This window comes from Pan troglodytes, chromosome 1 (assembly GCF_028858775.2).
Source record: "Pan troglodytes isolate AG18354 chromosome 1, NHGRI_mPanTro3-v2.0_pri, whole genome shotgun sequence".
Taxonomy (NCBI): Eukaryota; Metazoa; Chordata; class Mammalia; order Primates; family Hominidae; genus Pan; species Pan troglodytes.
Window position 1 is genome coordinate 111,025,177 of NC_072398.2, and position 15,787 is coordinate 111,040,963.

The 15,787-nt window shown below is 39.1% G+C and overlaps 1 protein-coding gene across 1 annotated transcript in view; it reads right to left on the reverse strand.

Annotated features, from left to right (window-relative positions):
• The window catches only part of RSBN1 (round spermatid basic protein 1), a 50,846-nt gene extending 35,223 nt beyond the window's left edge, over positions 1-15,623 (reverse strand). The window contains exons 1-2 of the mRNA XM_003308310.5: positions 14,726-15,623; positions 308-981 (exon numbers count right to left, since the gene is read on the reverse strand). Of these exons, the coding sequence (XP_003308358.1) occupies positions 308-981; positions 14,726-15,428 (1,377 nt within the window). The 5' untranslated portion in view covers positions 15,429-15,623. The remainder of the gene's footprint in view (positions 1-307; positions 982-14,725) is intronic.
• Positions 15,624-15,787: the final 164 nt, after the last annotated feature.

A 15,787-nucleotide genomic window follows, 5' to 3' on the forward strand; every position in this document is an offset into this window, starting at 1 on the left:
ATCACATCCTCCATACTAACATTACCCGATTTGTGAAAGACCAGGTAAGTTTTCAAGCTAGTTTTCCATAAAGATTTGTAATGATGCATAACATGTATAAAGCATTCCTTCCAGTAAAGAAGAAGCCCCACCCGAACTCAGTAATTAAGATTTTTCAATTAGAGGAAGAGACAAACAATTTGAAGCACCTTTATTACCATAAATTTGTTATCAAAAATGTGCTGGTATGTGCTGTGCGACAGAAAGAGGTTAATTCTGTTTAGAATCGTATTTACTAAATAATTTTTAACAACAATTTTTATCTTACCTGAGTGTGAAAATTTGAAATGGTGGTTGTTTCAATATCTTTCTTGCCCAGAATTTCCATTTTCACTGGAGTGTTGGGGAAATTAAAAGCAAAGTAGTCCAAGAAGTCTGGGAGATAAGCAGCCGCTCCATGCACTATTGCTAAAGCATAGTAAGCAGCATTTTTCTCATTTTCACTGAATGTCAAAGCAAGAAACTCCTCAGAAAATCTCTCCATCTCCATTGGAGACAAAAATGAGAGTTCATCCATGTAAGCATGAAGGACAAGAGCACCACCATTGGACTGGTGTTCCTCATGAATAAAGTTGCTAAATTTAGTACCTGTTTTTAAGAAATTTCTACGAATAGAATGTTCCTGGTGAGTCATAAAAGGTGTTTGTACTCCCTGGGGTACCCGATATTCTTGCATACCCAAATTTAATCGGCACAGCTGTTCATCTTTCAGATACCTGAAGGACTCCTTATTAAGTCCTGAAGTGCTATTTATTTGTCCTTGGGTGAGAATTTCTTTACTGATGCGGGTCAGGCCAGCACAGACGGTTTGTACTTCCTTATTGTACATTTTAAGGCGTCTTCCTCGCATGTCTTCTCGGTGTTTCTTTTTCTTTTTCTTCTTTATTTTCTTCAAGACAAAATCATCGGCTCTCTGGGTTTTACCATTTTCATCTGGTGTTTCTGGCCACAATAATTAAAAAGAAGTTAGTTGCTAGGACTAGTGTCAACATACAAGCTTCTTAAGGTACTTGATCTCATTAAATAGCCTATCCTCAATTTCTCTGAATTTGCTATTACAACTTATGTGTTTAGAAAACAAATGAGACAGAGATCTTAAAATATAATAATATTCTGGATTGAAGAAAAGAATAAAATTGAAGGTATCCATTTTTCAAAGCAGTATATTACTGATAATGGAGAAAAATCAGAAATAATTCACACATCCAAAAAACAGAGAATGGTTAAATAAATCATGATATAGCAATGGTATGAAACATTATACGATAGCTAAATATGATGATTCTGAAATCTATGTAACAACATAGATTCTTTTGTTCAGTTATCATAAAATTTAAATTTAAGCTAGGCATATTTTGCTGTCAGCCTATGAATTACTATGATACATACAGGTAAATCAACAAAGGCAAAGTAAGCCATGAGATATCATTTTTTCCTATCAAGTTGGCAAAGTCTGCGGTTTCTGGTCATTCTCAACTACTACTGCTGGAAGTATAAACTGGTACAACTTTCTGAAGGGCAATTTCATGATACATGTTAAAAGTCTTAAAAAATATTTCTAATCCTCAGACCCAGAAATTCCACTTCCAAGTAAAAGTTATCTAAGAAAATAATTGAAGATTATATAAAGATATCTATGACAGTATTATTTAAAACGACACAACAGGGAATGCTCCTAAATGTCTAATAACAGGGGACTGATTAAACTCTGGTAGTTACATATTATAAAACACTACCCAGCCATTATAAAGTATATTATAGATGAAAAAACTGACATAAAAATTAGAAGGTTACAAAATGCTTAGACTCATTCTTTCAGAAAGCCTTTTCTTCCCCACCCAATCTGGATAGCTACTCCTGCTACGGGCTCCCTTAAGCTTTGTATCCCCATCTCAGCACTTATACTCTGTGTTATTAACATTTCATTTTACACCCTCCCCTAAACTGTCAGCAATCTAAGTTCAGGGATGTATACCTTACCTTTCTCTCCTGAGCACTTAACACATGTACATTCTGATCCCATTTTTATATAAACATTAATTCATCCAAACATTTAAGTACCTACTAAGTGCTAGGTATACTTCTGAACACTAGGACCATAATGCTGACTAGGACATACACAATCCCCAATCTCTTGGATCTTTTTCTCCCCTCTTTTTGAGGAGTATGGAGTCTCCATATGTTGCCCAGGCAGGGCTCAAGCTATACTCCTGCCTCTACCTCCCTAAGTTCTGGGATTACAGGTGTGACCCATGGTGCCTGGCATCTCTTGGGTCTTATGATCTAATTGTACAAGAAAAAGAAAGTACCAGATGGTGATAAGTGGGATGCATTAAGTTTGGGGGAAGCTCTTTTGGGGAGGTAACATTAAGAGTGATTCCCAAAGAATAAGACAAGCCAGGCATGTAAAGGTCTAGGAGAAAATATTCCCAGAAAGAAGAAAAGGACCTAAAGAGATGAAAAAGTCTGTCTGATCTATAGATGCTTTACACACACACACACACACACACACACACACACAGAAAAATATCTGGAGAAATATATACCAAGCTATTAATGGTAGTTATCTATTGGTGGTAGAATTCTAAATGTCTAGCTTTTCTGCTTATCTGTATTTTCTAATTTTCTAAAATAAACATATTACTTTTATAATTTAAAAACTTACTTTTAAGTTTTAAAGGATTATCATGGATTGACAAGCCCAAGATGGAATGGCATCTTTTGTTTACTAATTGGAAAATATACCTAGCAGGAAACTTTCAGGATTAAATACCAGGTAGAGTCCTGACGAACCTTCAAGTTTGGTCTAGTATTTACTGCATAGAATTTACCCACCAAACAATCGTTTTTTCTAACATAATTGAAGTAATTTGGAGTTAAGACAAATATTCCAATTAATCCTATTTTTACATCTAGAAAAACAAGTTCAACAAATTTTAGAGTTAAGAATTTACTTGGTACAATATGTAAATATATGACAGTTCCAATACTCCATATAAAATCACTTCAAGTCAATTAGCTACTACAAGGGTTACGAAACCTTCTAAAGAAAATACTTAAAAAAGCAAGTCAAAGACTTTACTAATGCCAAATAACTTTCATTGTATTTAATATTTCCTTCTAAGAACAATAAAATGAAAACCGTTTATTTGCAAATATCACTTGTAATTAAACTGTGATAAGATACCAAAATTTACATTTAATCAGAATACTGTTAACCTGGCAAGAGAAAAAGTCATCTTTTATTCTATATACAACTAAATATTTGAGATATTTGAGAATTAAACACTTAGTAATAGTCATTTATTTGGTAAGAAGTATACTTCTTACCAAATAAAATTCATCTAAATACTTTCCCCAATATCAAATCAGTAATTTAGGCAATTCTCCCAAGCAACTAAATGTTAATGCCATTCAATATAAAGGTTAGACCAATTTAAAAATAGTCATCTAATTACCCTCTTCTATTAATGTTTTAGCAATTTCACAGGAAAACAAGAAAAGAAAATATCTCCAAATAGATCTTGTTATTTTAAGCTTCGGAAGAGGTATTTGGTATGCAGAAAATGAATTGTGCCCTAGATCTGCCACTGAAATTAGCTCCAAGAAAGAACTGCGTTGATTGTAACACATTTTCTATATTACTATCAACTTTCCAGTGGTATTTCTAACATGGCCAAGTCTCTGTGGGTTTCACCTATACGAGTTTCACAAAATTCACTTATATGAAAACCATTCAATTAGTCCAACATGGCCCATCTCAAAAAAAACAACAAAAAAAACAAAAAAAGAGAAAACCACTGTATAAAGAAAAGAATCTTACATTGTAATCTCATAAATCAACATGATAAAAATTTTAAATATGAAGTAAATTTCAATCTATCTTCTCACTAATCCTGTTTTTCAATTTTTTTTTTTTTTTTGAGACAGAGTCTCTCTCTGTTGCCCAGGATGGAGTGCAGTGGCGTGATCTCTGCTCACTCCAGCCTCCGCCTCCCAGGTTCCAGAGAGTCTCCTGCCTCTCGGCCTTCTGAGTAGCTGGGATCACAGGCATGTACCACCACACCCGGCTAATTTTTTGTATTTTTAGTAGAGACAGGGTTTCACCATGTTGGCCAGGCTGGTCTCAAACTCCTGACCTCAAGTGATCCACCCACCTCAGCCTCCCAAAGTGCTGGGATTACAAGCATGAGCCACCACGCCCGGCCTCAGCTTTTGACTTTTATCTAACTTAGGGTAAGATACAGAAAGCTTGACTTTTTTTACAGAGAAATTTAAGACTACCCATTTCATACTGGCTAACAAATCTCCATGAGTAAACAAAATTTATTACTGAATTACCGTGGTGGCAACTAATTGAGAATGGCATATGTATAAACAAGTTATTAAAGGTTATTATCAAACACTGGCCACTGTTGCTTTATGAGAAAAATAACAATTGCCCTGCCTTGAATTTAAAACGTTATTTGAAAGTCAGTGTCCAAAGTCTTCTTCACAACTTTTCTATTTCTGGTTTTAGCTTTCCAACAGAGAATCTATTCAGCACATTTTTAGTATTTCCCCATAGTGCAAAAGCTAAAATTTATTGACTACAGTTCTTTATAGAAAAAGAGCCAACCTACACTATACCTGTGATTAAGAAAAGCTTTCACCTATCCAACTGTGTGATTACATATAAAGAGAAATACATAATTCTACAGAGGAAGATACATTCACTTAAGAAACAAATTGCTGGCTGTCTTTAAAAAGGTCACTATTAATACATGACGTTATTAATAAGATCCTCATATGTGCTAATACTACCAATATTATCAATTAATGTCATCTGATTTCACACAATTGAAAGTTTTCATTAATGCAAAAAAACAGCTTTCTACATTATTAAGTTCTTTTTTTTTTTTGATAGGGTTTTACTCTCATCCAGGCTGGAGGGCAGTGGCGCAATCTCGGCTCACTGCAACCTCTGCCTCCCAAGTTCAAGTGATTCTCCCACCTCAGCCTCCCAAGTAGCTGGGACTGCAGGTGCACATCACCATGCCCAGCTAATTCTTGTATTTTTTGGTAGAGACAGGGTTTCACTATGTTGGCCAGGCTGGTCTCAAACTCCTGACCTCAAGTGATCTATCCGCCTCGGCCTCCCAAAGTGCTGGGATTACAGGCATAAGCCACCATGCCCAGCCTACAAAACTTAAGGTCTTAACAGCAATTCTTATACTCTAATTATGGCTTAGAAGTCGGAAAAAAAAAAAAAAAGGTAGTATCTCCAGTTCGTAAAAATCACGGTAGATGAACAAAAGCAAAACAAGTGTAATTGCTTACATCTTATTATTCATGATTTTTTAAAGGACTAAAGTTGTTTTCTGAAAATAAATTATTTTCACTCTTCTTGAGAGTTCTTCCAGTTCTATATAAATACCTGACTAAAAAGGAAAAACAAAAAACTACTCATTTTGAAAGCCAAACATTTGTGAATCATTGTATGTTTTTAACACTGCCTTACTTTACCCACCATCTCTCTATATTATGGTGTTTTAAGAGCGCTGTCTAGGTTTAAATCCCTGTTCTATAACTTTCTAGTATACGTTCTAGAAGTATACTTTCTAGAACTTTTTTTTCCCTAAGCTTTTACTTTTTTTTTTTTTTTTTTTTTTTTAGAGCAGTTTCAGGTTCCTAGAACTATAACCACACCTGGCTCCCACAAATGCATAGTCTGTCTCCCTGATTATCATCACCCCCAGCCAGAGTGGAATACTTGTTACAACTGATAAGTCTACATTGACACATCATTATTCGCCTGCCCGCAGTCCATGGTTTACATTCAGGTTCACTCTTGTTGTACATTCTGTGGGTTTGGATAAATGTATGACATGTATCCACCGTTAATTAAGTTGCATAAAGAGTAGTTTCACTGGCCTATAAAATGCTCTGTGCTCTGCCTATTCATGCAACCCTCTCTAAAACCCCTAGCAACCACTGATCTTTTAACTTTCTTGATAGTTTTGCCTTTTCCAGAGTGTCATATAATTGGAATCATAAAATGTGCAGCCTTTTCAGAATGGCTTCTTTCACTTGGTAATATGCATTTAAGGTTCCTCCATGTCTTTTTATGGCTTGATAGCTCATTTCTTTTTAGCACTGAATAATATTCTACTGTCTGGATGTACCACAGTTTATCCATTTACCTACTGAAGGACATTTTGATTGCTTCCAAGTTTTGGTAACTATGAATAAACCTATTATAAACACCTATCTACAGGTTTTCGTGTGGACACAAATTTTCAGCTCCTCTGGGTAAATATCAAAGAGTATGACTGCTGGATTGTATAGTATGTTTAGTTTTGTTAAGAAACTGCCAAACTGTCTTCCAAAGTGGCTGTATCATTTTGTATTCCCAACAATAATGAATGAGATAGCATATCTTTTTGCAAGTTAATTCTTTGCACTGCTGCTCACTGGTAGAACCGGAGGAAAGAACAGTATCTCATTATAAAATTAGTGTGCAGAGTAAATGAAAAACGCATGTGAAGTACTTATAATAGTCCTAGAACATAATAAATACTCAATACATCATAACTACTATTATTGCCAAAAACAGTTGAATTCTAGAGGCAGTAGAGTGTACTATTTAAGATAAGAACAGGTGCTGTACTGTTAGATAGACCTAAGTCAATGTCCCAGCTCTATTGTTTACTAAGGTCTCTGGGTAAGCTCATAAATCTCTTTAAATCTAAATTTTCTCATCTTAAAATGTTATAATAGGCCAGGTGCAGTGCCTCATGCCTGTAATCCCAGCACTTTGGGAGACTGAGGCAGGAAGACTGCTAGAGTCCAGGAATTCAAGACCAGCCTGAGCAACACAGCAGGACCCCACTTTTACAAACAAACAAACAAAAAAAATGTTAGCTGGGCTTGGCGGTGCATGCCTGTAGTCCTAGCTGCAGGAGTGAGCTAGGCTTAGCTACAGGCTGAGGTGGGAGGATTGCTTGAGCCCAGGAGTTCGAGGTTACAGTGAGCTATAATCACTTCACTACACTCCAGCCTGGGCAACCCTGTCTCAGAAAAAACAAAAAGTTATTAATTCTAGAGTCTATCTCACACAGTTATTTTAAGGATTAAATGAGACAATGACTATAAGGCCCTCATCACAATATGTGACACACAATAAGTCTCTTATCATCTTGATTATCAAGAGAAACACATAAGAAAGATCTCTGAAAGAGGAAAGAAAACTTATTTGCCAAGTGTCTAATAGGGACCATATATGTTATTTTATTTTAATCCTCAAACCAATGAAGTACGGAGAAAGAAACAGCCTGAAACAAGATATGTAATTTATATTAGGTCACAAAGCTAGTACACAACAGCCAAGATTCAAACTTCTCACCTATCTGACTCCAAAACAAATTCTTCTAACATACTGCACCCTACACTCTCTTCCTTTCCGCCTCCACTATCAGACATCTCCCTGCAACACTCCCATTAGATGATCAACTAAGATTATCTGGTTACAATTAATGGACCTGAGGTAGCTTGGAATAAAGGGAGTATTACTTCAACAAATATCTTACTTAGTGCCATTTCAAAAGTTTTCGTGCCCTTAAAGGTGTTTTTGCCTCTCTCAGGGTGAGCAGGGAAAAATATTAGTCCCTACAGTTGTTGTTCTGATAAATAAGATTATCTGTTTATTTCAATTCCCTTATAATCCCAATAATTCTCCATTGCTAACATCAAAAAGAAGTGTTTCTGGACTTAAAATCCCTGCTTTTTGACATGAGAGAAAATTTCCATTAAACGTCTGGCTCAGGAACACTTACACTCGGTGATAGCAGTTAGGCAAGTGGTCAAGAGTAAAAAAAAAAAAAATGAGATAAGAAAGATGACTCACAAGAGCATACATATGAGCAATCCGGTCATGTAATGACATTGGAGAAGACAGCCTATGGGGGCTGTCCTTCCTTTCTTTCCTTTTTAACAACATATTAAAATCATGAATTTACTAAGAATAATTAAAAAGAAGCATTACTTCTTTTCATGGATTTTTAAGGAAGTATGTTTGTCCTATTTTTTTTTTTTTGAAACGGAGTCTGACTCTGTCGACCAGGCTGGAATGCAAGTGGCGCAATCTCAGCTCAGTGCAACCTCCGCCTCCCAGGTTCAAGTGATTCTCCTGCCTCAGCCTCCCAAGTAGCCCAGCTAATTTTTTGTATTTTTCGTAGAGACAGGGTTTCACCATGTTGACTAGGCTGGTGTCAAACTCCCGACCTCGTGATTTGCCCACCTTGGTCTGGGATTATAGGTGTGGGCCACCGCGCCCGGCCTGTCCTATGTTTTTATGAGCAATAAGAGGGAGAGAAAAAAATTAAGATTTCAAAACACATAGGTAATCGCCAGTTTAGTTACACTCAAGCCTATTGCCTATATGAAATAAAAACAGCATTTAAATATCTCTGTTAAATAATCAACCCCAGTGTGCATAGCAGAAAGAGAGGTCAACTGGGCCATGAGGGAAAAAAATTGAGTTCTGTATTCAGCTCTATCACCAACTAAAAAATTTTAAGCATTTCACTTCATCTCTCTGAAAATCACTTCTTTCTGTTTTAAAGATGAACAAGTTTACCCTAGCATTTACAGATTAAATTTTTGTTTCAACTGTTTATGAACAACTCCAAATGTCTGAGATTGTAATAATTTGTAGTTAGTCTCCACATGAATTCAGATTAAATACTGTTGAACTGCTGTGCAGGAAGGAACATGTCTCTTAAGTGAACTCAAGGGTGGCAAACTTCTCTAAAGAGCCGAACAGCAGGCTTTGCAGGTCTTATGGTCTCTGTCTCAATTACTGTATTCTGCTACTGTAGTGCAAAAACTACCATAGACAATATATATGAATGAACAGAGCTATATTCCAATAAAGCTTTATTTCTGGACACAGTTTAAATTTCGTATGATTTCCATGCGCTACAAGGTCGTTCCAACTATTTTAAATTGTAAAAACCATTGTTAGGCCAGGCACAGTGGCTCATGCCTGTAATCCCAGCGCTTGTGGGAGGCACATCACCTGAGGTCAGGAGTTTGAGACCAGTCTGGCCAACGTGGTGAAACCCCATCTCTACTAAAAATACAAAATTAGCTGGGTGTGGTGGTGGGCGCCTGTAATCCCAGCTACTCAGGAGGCTGAGGCATAAGATTCCCATGAACCCAGGAGGTGGAGGTTGCAATGAGCTGAGATCACACCACTGCACTCCAGCCTGGCACAGAGCGAGACTCTGTCTCAAAAAAAAAAAAAAAAAAATCATTGTTACATTACAGGTTGTACTGATTTTTGAAAAAAGTGCAAAAGCAATTCAATGGAAGATTAATCTTTTCAACAAAAGGTGCTAGAGCAACTGGATATCCTTAGGCAAGAAGAAAAAAAATGGCGACCTAAACCTCACACCTGTACAAAATTAACTCAAATGGATGACAGATTAAAATACAAAAGTTAAAATTATAAAACTTTTAGAAGAAAACAAAGGAGAAAATCTTTGGGATCTAAGACTTGGTATGTTAGATATGATGCCAAAAACATGATCCATTAAAGAAAAAAAAAACTTAGTAAATTGGATATCAACAAAATTTAAAATTTTTGCTCTGTGAAGTATCCCACTGAGAAGGTAGAAAGGACCAGGCACAGTGGCTCCTGTCTGTAATCCCAACACTTTGGTAGGCCAAGGCGGAAGGATCACTTAAGCCCAGGAGTTTGAGACCAGCCTGGACAACACAGAGAGACCCTGCCTCTACCAAAAAAAAAAAAAAAAAAAAACATTAGCCGGGTGTGGTGGTGCACACGTGTGGTCTCAGCTACTCAGGAGGTTGAGGTGGGAGGATCACTTGAGCCCCAGAGGTTGAGGCTAGAGTGAGCCATGATCACATCACTGTGCTGCAGCCTGGGTAACTGAGTGAGACCCTCCCCAAAAAACAAAAACAAACAGGCTGGGCGTGGTGGCTCATGCCTGTAATCCCAGCACTTTGGGAGACCAAGGCGGGCGGATCACCTGAGGTCAGGAGTTCAAGACCAGCCTGACCAATATGGTGAAACCCCGTCTCTACTAAAAAACACAAAAATTAGCCGGGCATGGTGGCAGATGCCTGTAATCACAGCTACTCGGGAGGCTGACATAGGAGAATCACCTGAACCCAAGAGGTGGAGGTTGCAGTGAGCCAGGATCGTGCTACTACACTCCAGCCTGGGTGACAAAGTCAGAATCCATCTCAAAAAACAAACAAACAAACAAACAAACAAAATAACAAAAATAAAAACAAGCAAACAAACAAAAAGGATGGAAAGACAAGCAACAGATTGGGAGAAAATATGTGCAAACCATACAAAGAAGCTGCACCTGTGATCTACAAAAAATTATCAAAACCCAGTAATAAAAAATATACAATTCAAGGGCCGGGCGCAGTGGCTCACGCCTGAAATCCCAGCACTTTGGGAGGCTGAGGCGGGTGGATCACCTGAGGTCAGGAGTTCGAGAACAGCCTGGCCAACACAGTGAAACCCCGTCTCTACTAAAAATAAAAAAAAGTAGCTGGGTGTGGTGGCAGGCACCTGTAATCCCAGTGATTCAGGAGGCTGAGGCAGGAGAATCGCTTGAACCCGGGCGGCAGAGGTTGCAGTGAGCCGAGATTGCGCCATTGCTCTCCAGCCTGGGCAACAAGAGTGAAATTCTGTCTCAAAAAAAAAAAAAAAATTTATATATATATATATATATATATATATATATATGTATGTACACACACACACACACAAAATTCAATTAGAAAATAGGCAAAAGGTATAAAGAGACATTTTACTGACCAGGATATATAGACGGCAAATGATGATATGAAAAGATGTGTATTATCACTAGCCATTTGGGAAATGCAAATTAAGATCATGATGATATATCACCACACGTCTATTAAAATTGCTAAAATAAAAACAGTGACAACACCAGATACTGGCAAGAATGTGGAGAAACTGGATTTCTCTTACATCGCTGACAGGAATGTAAAATGGTACCGACACTCCAGAAAATACTTTGGCAGTATCTTAAAAAACAAACAAACAAAATAAATATATATGTCATCCTTGGTATCCATGGAGGATTGGTTCCAGAGCCTCCCAGGGCAACAAAATCCAAGATGATCAAGTCCTTCATATAAAATGGCATAATAATTGCTTATAACCTATGCACATCCTCCCCTATATTTTAAATCATCTCCAGATTATTTATACCTAATACAATGTACATGCTATATAAATAATTGTTATACTGTATTGTTTAGGGAACAGTGACAAGAAAAAAAAGTCTGTACAAGTCCAGTACAGACAATGTTTTTTTGAAAATATTTTCAATCCCAGGTTGGCTGAATCCATTGATGTGGAACCCATGGATACAGAGGGCTAATTGTATTTACCATACGACCAAAGAAATGAAAAGTTACATGCACACAAAAACCTGAACACCAATTTTCATAGAAGCTCTATCTATAATAGCCAAAAACTAGAAATAATCAAAATGTCCTTTCTTATACGGGAATGATTCAATAGGTGAACCATGGTACATTCATACCATGGAACACTATTCGGCAATGAAAAAGAGGGATGGATCTCAGGGACATCACGCTGAGTGAAAAAGGGCAATCTCCAAAGATCACATACTGTATGATTCAACTTATATAATAGTCTCAAAATGACAAAATTACAGAGATGAAAAACAGGTTAGTGGCTGCCAGGGGACAGGGACAGTAGAGAGACAGAGGGAGTGCCTAAGGCTGTAAAGGGTTTGTGGTGGTGGAACAGTTCTGTATCTTGATTGTAGTGGTGGTTACACTAATCTACATATGATAAAATAGCATATAACTACATATACATTGTACCAATGTCAATTTCCTGGTGTTGATATTATACAATAGTTATGTAAGATGTAGCCACTGAGGGAAACTGGTAAAAGGTAAGGACTTGACTATGTTTGCAATTTCCTGTGAATCATTAATTATCTAAAAAAAAAAAACAGTTAAAATAGTTTCCAAAAATCTGAGGATAAGCGAAGGAAGGACATAGCTTTGTAAGTAACAAGAATCTGCCCACTCTCCCTATTAATCTTAGAGTTGTTTTAAGGACCATGAATAATAAAATAATAAAGGCCGGTTTGAAGTAAGTGCCTACAATGAGCCAGGCACTGCTGTAAGAACTTTCACACAATGCCCTATTTAATCCACACAAGTTCCTTATAAATGAAATACCACAACCCCATTTTATAGACAGGAAAAGTGCGGTTGAGAGAGGGTAAAGCAATTTGTTCAGGCTCACACAGTAAGTGTTAGAGCCATGATTTAAACTCAGATTAATACCAGAGGCATGCCTCCTGCATACCACTGTAACAATAAAGATGTTCAGAGGACAAAAAAGATATCAGTCAAACTATGTGCAAAAGCCTGGATTAAACAAAGTTAAACCAGTTTATTTTCTGTAGGGTTTTCAAAACTTTTAAAATGCCAGTTTGCCAATTCATGTTACATATGTAGAAGGCTACAGTACACAGTTTTTCTCAAATGTATTTGACCAAAAAATTCTTTTTCACCCAAAATATAGTTTGGGTATATAATCCAACAATCTCTCAGCCAAAAGTTAAAATGTTTAAATGGGCTTATCTTAACCCACTTCTCTTCTTCACATGTTGGCAAACTACAGATATTTAGAGTGGTGTTGTCCAGTGTGGTAGCCACTAGCCATATGTGACTAATTATAAATTAATTAGAGTTAAATAAAATCAAAATTTCAGCTCCTCAATCATGCCACATTTCAAGTCTGTTCAGGAACCACATACGGCTACCATATTGGTCAGCACAAATACAGAAAATTTCCATCATCTGAGAAAGTTCTATCAGTCAGCATTAGGTCAGAAGTGTGTTTTTTAAAGAACATGGGGCCTGTGCAATCTTCAGAGAAAGATTGTAAATTATTACACATGTTATTGCCACTATCCCCCATAAAACGGGGCCAGGTCAGAGATCCTCGATGATATAAAGCCACTGTAATGTCAAAGCACAGGGAAAAGGTAAACAAAGGAGTGGAAAAAAATGAATAGCAGGAAGAGAAAGCAACATCATGAAGCCTGGAGATGAAGCTTGAAGCAGGATTCAGGAGCCTGGGTTCTACTGCCTGTTATGCCAATATTCACCTTTTTAAAAAATATTTAATTTTTTTGCACTTCATGCGAATTAACTGTGATTTGATTGAACAGGCCTCTTTACTACTTTGGGCCTCAGTTTCCTTTTCTACAATACAAATTTAAGCCAGAGGATCACTGATTCCCTCTAGTTCTGTACAGTTAAAACACACACACACACACACACACACACACACGAAATGAGAAAGTAGGGAATAAAAGTAAAAATAAAAAGAGAGCAAGATCATTGCATATTGGTGGTGAAAACTGGCAGTCCTGTCATCTTGCCACAGGTTCTACTCCCAAGATTTGGATGCCACCAAATGAATAAAAATTTAATGCTATTCGATAAATACTTATTGAGCAATTATTTGCAACGAACTACAGTATTCGGAAATAGCACCACCAAAAAAAATGATTAGCCTTAACACTCAATACGTGGAAAGAATGCAAGACTCACAAAACTTTAGGTTGAAAGATTGGCTCATTAACATGTAATAACCTAACTGGTCCAGTACTAAGAAACAAGTATTTCAAATATTCCTGAGGAAAGACAACTAGCAAATTATATAAAATAATATATAAAGTACAAACATACGGCATAATCAAACGCATCACATTTCTTCCACAAAGAATATAAATAAATGCTACAGGTACTTGGGAACAGGAAGACATCAGTTCTGGCCAATCTAATTTTTCTAGAACCCACATTTAATTGGATACTCTGACATTTTCTAGTAAAATATTCTTGAGGGCTATTGGAATTAACAGATCCACAAAGTGTGCTAGACAGAATCAAATGCAACTGAAATTCCGGCCTCTACTATCTACTGCACAAATTCCCACTTTTCAGAGGCACTGTTGGTCCTATTTCCTAGTATCAAAGGGTAGAGAAAACCTTCCACATGCCTATTCTAAGAATTTAAATAGCTAATATGAAAACTTTAAAATGATTTTTACCTCTAGATTAAAAAGAACCAAGATAAACTGCGTCTGATATTTTACCTTGCAGAAGCTAAGTCAACCAGTGAGTCGTGTAACCTTTATATGAATTCCCTCCTGAAAGACTGGAACCATGCCCCTGACTATTCTGGAGCAAGGGAGAGCAGATACTAAAGCTCTCCAGCAAGCAAAACAAGGAAAAGGGATTTTAGGAACATGCCTTTTCTTCGGAAAGGCGTTTTTTTAGTACCCCACCTACTAATCTAACGCGGCGCGGAAACCTTGCAGAATTTGAAAACAAATGCTGAGAGGCTCCGGGGGACTGGTAAAGGGATTAGCAACTGACAGCTCGGCCTCGGAGCGAGAAGCCTCAAGTAGTTAGATCAAACCGTGTCAACGATCTGAAATCCAGGGTCCACCCCAGTGAGCTTAGAGAAGTACAGCAGCAGAAGGTAAGCAGGGGTTTGGCGTCTTTCAGTCCTAAAGATGCGGGATATCGGAACTGAGAGAGACCTAGAACCCAAGCCGGGCAGTTTGCCTGCTCTCACCTCTCTTGGGGGCTTTGATCAGAGGCACCCCTCCAGTCCTCTCGCCGTTTTCCTGCTTGTCCTTGTGCTTGAGATCGGTTCCGCAGGAGCTGGGATCACCATCGGGGCCGCGGTGGTGATGGTGCTTGTGCCGCTCCTTGTGGCCCTTATGCTTGGGCCCGGCCGCGCTCACCGTCAGAGGCGAGAAGGTGAAGAGGGCCGAGGTGCTTGGGGCCGGGAGAGGGGCAGCGACAGCGGGCCCGGCGGGTGCCAGCGAAGGTGGCGGCGGAGGCGGCAGGAGAAGAGGCTCAACAGGGCCTGGGACAGTTGGGGCTGCATTCGTTGGCGGCAGCGGCCCAGGATGTTGGCGGCTGCGACGCCGCCGGTGAGGGGGAGCGAGAGGGGGCTCCTGGCTCGGCCGCCCCCGCTTCTCCTGAGACCCCCCACTGCTAGATCGGCGCTGCCGTTTCACTCCTCGCGGGGAGACCCCAGCATGAGGTTTCTCCTTCCCCTCTTTGTCCGGCTCCTCCTGCGCCGCCACCGCCCGTACTACGCGCACCGCTCCGACCTGCGCAGCCATTTCACCCACAAACACACATTTAAATGGCCCGACCGCCCCCCCGTCCGCGCATCGCGCAAGCGCCGCCTGCGCACTGCCCGCTGGGCATTGGAGTCTCTCCTCCGCCCTCCACTTGTCGGCCGTTCTTCGTCCAGAGATGAACATGCCGGAAGCGGCCGTTCCCAGCTTTTCTCCGCAGGCCTCTCCAACCGAGCTTCTATTGTAAAGCACCCTATGCCGCGCAAAGCGTCATGGGAGCTGCAGTTCCGCCGCGCCCCGCGCCGCGTCCCCGGCTCTGAGTGGAGGAGCGGAAAGGGAGCGTGCGCGAAGTCACGCTTCTGGCTGCGACGCAACCGCCGCTGGGCGGTGAGTTGCCGCCAACCGCCCTAACGGCCGAAACAATGTTAATGGCTTTCAGGGTCTGGCGGCGCGTTCCCATTATCATCTTCCTGTGACCCTTCCTCATTTTACACGGAGGAGGTGGTCTCCACAGTGATTTTAAATTTAATATTTCTCTCATAACC